We start from the raw sequence: 9,210 nt of genomic DNA, 5'->3' as shown, positions 1-9,210 counted from the left end.
AGTGTGTATCAAAGAACACATATTAAAAATTCGTGTTTAATAATTTGTCAAAATCTTATTCGTGCAGAGTTTATTAATAATGATAGATATCCCAGTATACACAAAAATCTTTAAAAATATTTTTTTTAATAAATTTATCTAACACTGATTAGCGTGTGCCCTGACACACAATCGTTGTTTTAAATATTTGGATATAAGCAATATCATGTTTAGGATTTTGGAATTAAAATTGGATATTATTCTAAAAGTTCTGGATTTTTCTGATGAATTTGCAACATAGTAATGTAATTAAAATTGTGGATATTATTTTAATATAATTTAAATTCTAAAAATAGTTGTTAATTAGATTTTTGTGTATTTACAATAATTTCACAAAAATCTAACTAACAAAAATAGATAATAATTAAAATAAAAAGGTAAGGTATTTAAACATACACAACATGGATTCATGTAATGCGATGCAATTTATTACTATTTTATTTTTAGAGTTTCGGTGGATAAATAGACAGGTGTTACTCTGAGTGAGGTTACCCAATCTAATTTTGGCAACAAAGAGTGTGTGCAAAATTGCGTTATTGCGAGAGAGATAAGGCCAAACTGAGCGAGATCGAGAGAGAGAGAGATTGAGAGAGAGATGAAGGAGAGAGATTCATTTATTATCAGTCTCACATCCAAAGTACACTAGTACCTCCTACCCAACTTCTCCTCCCCAGCCCTCCCTATATATAATGCCCTGCATTCTTCACAAATTCACCACCCTCTCTTCTCAGACTTTTCCTCTACAACAGTCCTATTTTTCTCAGCTTCTCTTTTATTTTCATTCTCAGCAGACATGATTTCCGCAACGATTATTCGAACGATCGTCGGTGTCATAGGTTAGATTTCGATAAATTATTTCCATGGTTCGTTTAAAACATGCATTGAGTAACATTTTCATGTGTTGATTTGTTGTGTTTCAGGGAACATCATTTCGCTCATCCTGTTTTTATCTCCTGCGTAAGTGCAATAATTGATGATTACGTAAATTTTTCGTATCCTCGAACCAGGATTCCAAAACAGCCGGGTTTATTTTTTTTCCGTATAACATCATTTCAGTTATCCTGTTTTTATCTCCCGCGCAAGAGCAATAATTGATGATTACGTAAATTTTTCGTATACTGAACCAGGATTTCAAAACAGTCCAGTTTTAATTTTGTTTTTTGGATTTGGTCTCTGACACAATTAAATTTTCCAAAAGAGCCCGGTTTAAATTTTTTTTTTTTTTTACGGATTTCGGCTCTATACCAATTATTGCAGGAAAACGTTTGTGAGGATATGCAAGAAAGGATCAGTGGAGCAATTCTCAGCAATGCCGTATCTGGCAACGATGTTTAACTGCGGTATGTGGATCCTGTACGGTCTTCCGATGTTTCATCCGAAAGCCATCCTGGTGCTGACGATAAACGGGTCAGGTTTCGCGATAGAAGTGGTGTTTTTGATTCTCTACTTAGTTTATTCAGACAGCAGGAAGCAGAGGTTGCAGGTGGGAGCTATAATGGCGGGAGAACTCGGGTTCGTCGCCCTGGTGGGGTTGATGGTGGGAACACTGGTGAAGACGGTGAAAGTGAGGACTACCATCATTGGAAGTGTGTGCATGGTTGGTTGTTTTCTCATGTACGCTGCACCTCTCTCTGTTATGGTCAGTGTCTTCTTATTTCGATTCTAGTTCTCCCGAAAATTGATTCTCGTTCTTCCGAAATTTGTCAGTTTTTAAATTTATTTAAGAATGGATACTGTTATTGACCTTTTAAGCTGTACTTATAGTTAGTGTTCAATTAAAATTATTCGAGATTTAATAATTACGAAATTTAAGTTAATGGGCGGAAATGTGTGATGCAGAGGTTGGTGATTAGAACAAAGAGTGTCAAGTACATGCCATTTCTACTCTCCTTGTTTTCATTTCTCAATGCGCTTTGCTGGGCCTCGTATGCTCTTATAGGCCAATTTGACCCTTATCTCCTTGTAAGTCTCTCCCTCATCTCTCTCTCCCTCTATCTCTCTCTTTGAAAATCTCTCTCTCTCTCTCCCTCATCTCTCTCTCTCTCTCTCATAAGCTACTGCTACTACTTTGGTATGATAAATTTATTTGCTACTTACAAACCACCAGCTACCTACATTTAAGGTTGTCTAGTGTGTTGGATTTCTAACTTCATTAGCTCAGTCCTTCACACCTACATATTATTTTGTCTTTTATTCTTATCCTTATAATTACCTGAGCAAAATTTTAAAAACAATTTTTTTATCAATTGTTTTTTTTCTAGTAATGACAAATTGGGGTCTACAAACACATTTCTTGTAAGTTATATTATGTAACAACCAACCTATTTATTTATTTCTTTTGTTTTCTTCTTGACTTCTAGGCTCCTAATGGATTGGGCTTGTTGCTGGGGACGGCCCAGTTGATATTATATGCAACCTATTTCAAATCCAGTAAGGCCCAAGAAACGGAGCTTCCAGTTAAACAAAACAAAAGTGAGGTGGGCTTGGTACCAATTGCTGTTGATGCCAAAAAATCTCCTAGTCCGCGTGTCTAATATGTTATAAAGTGGCCTTGTTTGCTAAGGCTTTAGGCCCAATATTGCTTAGTTTATTTCTGCATTTTAAATTTCTGTATTTGTATCTGAACTTTTTCTATAGAGTAATGGGATTTGACGATCAAAATAACTCTGTACACAAATGTTTTCGGGGTTATAAAATTTTCTGTTTTTTTTCTAATTTCCTTTATGTTTAATCCTTAAAAAAAATCCATATTTTTAGAAAAAGAGATCGATTTTTTTGTTGCATTTAACTTTGTATGGGTTGTATTTTATAACATCTCATGTTGGATAAATAAGAGTCTTTGGTAAATTTAAAGATACAACATACAAGTTAATAATTATATTAAATAGCTAGTTTTTTCAGACCGACTCATGGTGGGTTGTTGGGCCCCGTTATGTATTTGGTCGCAGACTTGGATGTTATAAATGATATCAGAGTTTTGCCCCATTAAAAAGACAGACTCTCTGCCCGAGTTTCGTTTGTGTATTTGTGAGAACCACGAGGATGTCGATCCGGGGGTGTTTGTAATATCTTATATTGATAAGAATAAGAGTGTTTAAGATCTTTACGGATACAAGTTAACAACTAATATGCTAGATTTTTCGGACTCACCTATGACGGATTGTCAGGTCCCGGTACGCATTTAGTTTCGAATTTGGATGGTATCATATTTGAAATTGCATTGATTTGCAAAATCATATTTTTACAAAAATATTTTTAAAATTCGTATTTTACAAATAAAAATTAAAAAAACGTATTTTTGCAAAATAACTTTAAAAAATTAATTTTTTCAAAAATCTTAAAAAATGATACAAGAGAGATTTATACCGCCAAAGAATAATTCCAAAAAAACCGCCCAAATTTGTAATTTAAACATAACATGAATTTACTAAACTGCAAAATTAGTAGAAAAGTAGAACTTATAAAAGAACAAGCTATTTTTCCAGTATTCTAGCTTGTAAACTACAAGGGAGCAGGTGAAAACATACAATGCAAACAGAGCTCGTGAAATTTGAAAAAGAAAATAAGATGAAAAATAAAAAAATAAAAAAATAAATAACAGCACAAGAAAGAATGTCACTAGCTGAAGCTGATCTGTCCTGATACTACTAGTTAAACATAATACATGTTTTCTACTTGGTCTAGTTCATATACAATCTCTAAACATTACAACACAAGTGTAAACATGAAGACAAGAAAGAATGTAGCAATTGGACATATCATTTTTCAACTAGCAAACAATAGTTCTCCCATTACAAGGCCTCCTTGATGCTTCCTCCAAAGTGCTATCACAACTAGGACACAAGTATATATTACTATATTTGTGTGCTGCATGAATCATCAAGAATGGCCTTTGATAGTGCATTATAGTGGTTGCAATCAGTTTTGTAGACCTTAACCAAGAAAACTTTGCCAGCCTCAGAACATGCACAAAATTTCTTACAACATTGGCAACTTTTCCAACCAGTCATTACCAAAATCTAACTTGCGTTGTATAGTGCCCGCGCTAAACCAGAACACTGCAGGAGTGTTGCAATGGATTCTGTTGTATAACGACCTAATGTTCGTCCTGGTCATCAACCTGAGCTCTCACAGGAGCTCCCAAGATTGGTCATTATGTCTTGAACTAATAATCTGATTATGTTTCGTCCTGATGACCTTGATAGTTCCACACACTCTTGCAGGTCTGCATCACACGCAATTAAAACCCATTCTTGATCATCATCTAGATACTTGAGATCAAACATACCGACGTCTAACTTTACCCTCTTTGAGACTTCCTCCTCCAACTTGACAATGCCAGAACTTAATGGCAATCGGAACCTTATTATATCTTCTTTGTATGTTGCTTTTACTGTGACAGTCTTTACTTCAGGCCTGGATGAAAATTGTGGCTTTTCCTCGAGGGTAGGAACCGATCCCTTAAAAAACTCATCACTAGGTGGCTGATTTGCCCAACTGCATTCTGGTATCCTTTCGTCAAGAAAAGTCCCACCTGTTTGACAGAGATTTGTCAAATCATGTGAGCTTCCTGCATCTTCAATTAGCATTCCTCCGAATAATTCTTCAGTTTCTGCTCCTACAACTACCTTAGGAACCGAAAATGCAACAGGTAGATTTGTTTCTTCATTTGGTTGATGAGCCAATTCAAATGAGACCCCTACTTTTAAGCATTGCTCACCCAAAAACGATACTACTTTATCATTTGGCGAATCATTTGCATTGAAGGGGCTACCTTGTGCTGAGACGTGTGAAGTGGGAGTGCCGGTGCCAGTTCCAGTGCTGTGTTCTCTTGATCCACTGCCTGTTTTCGACCGATTGGAACCATCACCCAACTCTGGTACATATCCCGGTCGCAAGTGAACATATTCATCCTCACATTGTAACCTTCCTCCAGAAGGAAGATCTATAGTTTCAGCTTGCACATCATCATTAAATTCCCCTCTAACCTCAGATGGTATAGAACCTGGTGAATTCTGTGGACTGGATCCATTCAAATTGACGGGCCACGAAACCGAACCCACCCCAGCAGGCAGTGAACTTTTAGCCAACGAAGTTAAAGTAAATGTACCTTCAGCACCTTGCACAGATTCAATTACCCGCTTCAACTTGGACAGGGAACGATTAACTTTATTAATCTTGCGAGAAGGCCACCTTGAAATCCCGTGTTGCCTACATATGCGCTTCATAGTTGTAGGGCAAACTGTAAAAGTATTAGACAACATAAATGAGAATCTACATGGGTTGCAAGTCAACACAAAATTTAGTTTTTTTTGTAAATCCTACATATTTACAATTCTCATAGTAAGTGCAGCAGTAAAGTTTAAAAGTTAATGAAAATGAGCATACCGCCAAGACTTTTTGCGGCATCCTTCAGGCTCCCAGCAAAATATTGCTGCAGAACATCTAAGCTGATAGATTTCTCAGCCTTTCCACGTTTTCTCTCTGATTTCTTTTTTGTATCTTTATTTTCTGACACAGAAGCACCGTTTTGAGTTGCCCCAGATCCAGCAACAGTAGCTCCATTAGTTACTGCATCAGACTTTTGTATTATCTGCTTTCCTGACAAATCAAAATGTCCGTTTTCTCCATCCTTCGTTACATTACATGGAATTATATTAGATTCTGATCTTTGAACAGATACAATTCTTGAATCAGGATCTCCATCTACAGATGCTTGTATAACTTCTACAGATCTCCCCTCCTCATCAAGTTCTTTCCCTGAAGCAACCTTAAGACTTCGAAATTGCTTCTTCATTGTTGACAGCATCGAGTCCAACATGGTGTAATGGTTATTACCCTCCAATGTGTTAGGCGGCATAAAAAATTCCAAAATGTAATTATCATTTCCCGTATGACTACTCTGTAAGCAGATAGCAAAAGAGCTACTTAGTCCAAACATACGAGCATAATGTACCAAGGGGTACTCAGGTTTGGAGAACTTAGTAATATCTTCACAGAAGCAGGAACTCTGGGAAGCAAAAGATCTTCCAGCAACGCCTTGCCCCTTCAGCAAGTGATGTTCAGCACAAGCCTCCCGAAAACCCCACATGTGATAATCTACAACATAGTATGCTACATCAGTTGTAGACATGCATACTTGACCCATGCAACTTCCATCAAAGCTACTGCAGCTCTTCTTTAAACCACCGCCATAAGCTAGAACACTCCGATGTCTGCATGGGACCCAAGTCTGAGCCAGAGGTAATTTGTGGGTTTCACATACCAAAGTCAATATTTCCAAGATGTCAGCTAGTGCATTTTGACGGCCTTTATTACAAATCTGCTTTACAAGCATGCCAAGCAAATGCTTTTAAGATCAAATAAAAGTATACGTAAACACTAATTTCAATATGTAGATATTTGCATAAAGATATCAACAAATATATAATAGTATTGTACTTTGCTTGCCTGTATGCTTGAATGATCCAAAATCTCTGAACTTTTCAAATTTACTGCCTGCAAGAGAACTATAATTATGTAACTGACGAGTTCCAATAGCTTTTTATAGCAAATTTTGATAATGCAGGACACGTCTTATTTTAAATGTTGATATGAAACTCAAAAGAAACTATGTCTAATTGTATTAAATCAAATGAAAGATACAATTCTATATACATGTATGCAAGCTAATGAAATAAGCCTCGTACCATTAATAATTCTTTTTTCCCGTACATAAAAAAATATCAGCTATACTATAAGCAATGTCTAAGTGGCTTATTTAGAAAAAAAAAATGTGTAAGTGGCTAATAACAGCAAATTTGACGCACTATTAAAACCTTCTAACTTTAGCTGATAGCAATGAGTTATACTCCTCATAAGTATACTATAAATTAGATCATCCATACATCAGACAAGTAACATAATTTGGAAGAATTTAATGGTCAAATGCACAACCAGCATCAAGATAGAACGCTAGAAATAATACTAATACACTCCGAACGTGAATATGCATATTTCGAAATTTTGGATGCAAGTTACCCACCTCAAGTGCTTTACAAACTTTATCAACCTCAGGAGCGTAATTGATTTTCTGTGAAGTCATTATGAGCTCAAGCACACCAAGACAGGACCCACCAGAAGGCTCAAACACCGGAAGAGCTAAAGTTCCTTGAACATTGTAATGCAAAGCATAATCAAGACGAGGATACTCTTTACTTGAGTAATACTGTACGTTAGGTGTCCACTCAGGAAGTTTCTGTTGAAAGACACGACCAGGAAGTCCAAGGCCTCCGTTACTCTCCCCGTTAACAGAAAACATGTACATCACCGATGCCATTCTATACTGATGCAGTCCACTACTATTGAGGCCAAGAACAAACGGTTGGCCTGAAGTTGTGAGCACATATCCATCTCCCTTCTTCACAGGTGCCCAAATTTGCGCTAAAACATGTTGTTCAGTTGATTCTTTGAAGTATCGAAGAGCTTGTGTCATCCTTTCCTTAATTAAACAAGACCCATCTGAATAATCTAATGGCACCATTCCCAAAAATGGTGAAGGGACTCGCTTTTTATCCTCATTTGTAGATTGCTTCTTGTCATAATTTGATTGCGGATCACCTACATATGATACAATAAAAAATAAGAACAAAAATTTCTAAACCAGGTATGCCTTGCAGTCGGGGAACAAGAAAAAAACTTCATAACACTTCTGCATCCATTAATTTCCATACCTATCGAAAAACAAGCATCTTAACTCAATACTCAAATACAATAATCAAGAAAAAAAAGAAATTCATATCTTAAATTAATCTTTCTTCAATTCCTTTAAATATTAATACAGCTCAGGCAAAAACGAGCAACAAACAGCGCCGCAAGTCCTTATCAAATTCATCAAAAAAATGTGCAAATATGATATCGAAAAACAAGCATCTCAACTGAATTCTCAATACAAAATCAATCAGGCCAATCATATTTTAAATGAATCTTTCTTCAATTCCTATTAATACAGCTTAGGTAAACGACCTAATCAAATTCATCAAAAAGTGCAAATTTGATATGCTACATAACTAATTAAAACAAAACAATAAATAGAAAAAGGAGTAATAGTAAGACTTACATGAGGGTAAAACAGGAACAGAAACTCCGGTGACCGGACCGGAAAGAGAAGCACCACCACCACCACCATCATCATGATTATTATTAGTAGTATCATCAGAAAAAGGCCAAAGAGGAGAAAAAGGGTGATCAGAGAGAAGAAAAGGAGAAGTGGGATCAGTAGAAATATGATCAAAGATCCAAGAACCATCAAGATCCAAGTCAAGATCCATCATCATCAAAGACTCTTTCTCAACTAAACCAGTTTGATGAAAACTATTAGTACCATTATTATTGTTGTTGTAACAAGAAGACTTGTTTGAGTTCTTGATTAAGTTGCATGAGTTCTCATCATCTTCAACTTCAACTGGCTGTTGTTGTTCAGACATAGTTGTAAGTTGTAACTCAACTCTTGTTGTGTTCTGTTGTGTGACCAATAATAAAATGAAAGATATGATAAGGATGGCTTGGTTATTTGCAGGATGTGATTCCTATGGAATAATAATATTACAAGTTGCATTCACATATAAATATAATAAAATGTGAGTAAGATGAACAAGAGAGGTAGTAATAAGGTTAAAAAAGATTGGACCATGAAATCAAGTTGCAGAATGCAAAGTTGCATACTATTAAAATACTTGTTCTTGCATGTGGAAAAAAGGTAGAGCAAAGTTTTAGTGATGCTGTCCACAAGTAATATCCATTGAATTTTACAACATAAGAGACAATTTATTTGTGTTGTGTGAGCACATTGCCATTGTTGGAGTTTGAAAGTTTTTGTCAGGCCTATTCCAACAATTCGACATTGTTCGACGTTTGGGTTTGGTTTAGTTTATTTATCGGATGCGTATGCACAGTTGAATTGTTTTAGTTTAAGTGATTCTCAGTGGGATTTGATTAGTTTAGGTCGTTTTTGTTTGATTTAGAATTTGGATATAATTTGTTGATTTGGATTCGGTTATAATTTAAATATGGATTTACATTCAGTTTTGTTTTTGGTTTGATGTTTTAATTGAATGTATTTTGTTGGTTAAATTTGGAAATTGTTTGTTAGGTAATAATACAATACAAAGGGGGAATGTGTTTTAGATATTT

At 35.6% G+C, this 9,210-nt stretch overlaps 2 protein-coding genes across 2 annotated transcripts; one reads left to right on the top strand and one right to left on the bottom strand.

Annotated features, from left to right (window-relative positions):
* The first annotated feature begins 647 nt into the window (after positions 1 to 647).
* On the top strand, positions 648 to 2,660 carry LOC141718963 (bidirectional sugar transporter SWEET4-like). The gene is made up of 5 exons (XM_074521345.1): positions 648 to 875; positions 960 to 996; positions 1,297 to 1,678; positions 1,879 to 2,001; positions 2,400 to 2,660. The coding sequence occupies exons 1-5, from the start codon at positions 833 to 835 to the stop codon at positions 2,571 to 2,573; spliced, it is 759 nt and encodes a 252-aa protein (XP_074377446.1). The 5' UTR covers positions 648 to 832; the 3' UTR covers positions 2,574 to 2,660.
* Positions 2,661 to 3,634: 974 nt separating this feature from the next.
* LOC141659769 (protein NLP6-like) lies at positions 3,635 to 8,758 on the bottom strand. Its single transcript, XM_074466697.1, has 5 exons — positions 8,138 to 8,758; positions 7,064 to 7,638; positions 6,490 to 6,537; positions 5,428 to 6,361; positions 3,635 to 5,281 (listed from the first exon to the last, which is right to left on the bottom strand). The coding sequence occupies exons 1-5, from the start codon at positions 8,502 to 8,504 to the stop codon at positions 4,155 to 4,157; spliced, it is 3,051 nt and encodes a 1,016-aa protein (XP_074322798.1). The 5' UTR covers positions 8,505 to 8,758; the 3' UTR covers positions 3,635 to 4,154.
* Positions 8,759 to 9,210: the final 452 nt, after the last annotated feature.

This window comes from Apium graveolens, chromosome 1, assembly GCF_009905375.1.
Source record: "Apium graveolens cultivar Ventura chromosome 1, ASM990537v1, whole genome shotgun sequence".
NCBI classification, from domain to species: Eukaryota; Viridiplantae; Streptophyta; class Magnoliopsida; order Apiales; family Apiaceae; genus Apium; species Apium graveolens.
Note: the sequence above shows the minus strand (reverse complement) of the source record. Positions and strands in the feature narration are given on the sequence as shown.

Bases quoted from the DNA above. Each gene is read 5' to 3' on its own strand.
- LOC141718963 (XM_074521345.1), top strand. From the start codon at position 833: ATGATTTCCGCAACGATTATTCGAACGATCGTCGGTGTCATAG. The intron at 1,679-1,878 runs GTCAGTGTCTTC...TGTGTGATGCAG, and splicing joins CTGCACCTCTCTCTGTTATG to AGGTTGGTGATTAGAACAAA. The intron at 2,002-2,399 runs GTAAGTCTCTCC...CTTGACTTCTAG, and splicing joins AATTTGACCCTTATCTCCTT to GCTCCTAATGGATTGGGCTT.
- LOC141659769 (XM_074466697.1), bottom strand. From the start codon at position 8,504: ATGTCTGAACAACAACAGCCAGTTGAAGTTGAAGATGATGAGAACTCA. The intron at 6,538-7,063 runs GTGGGTAACTTG...GTTCTCTTGCAG, and splicing joins AAGTTTGTAAAGCACTTGAG to GCAGTAAATTTGAAAAGTTC. The intron at 5,282-5,427 runs GTATGCTCATTT...ATACTTTTACAG, and splicing joins TGCCGCAAAAAGTCTTGGCG to TTTGCCCTACAACTATGAAG.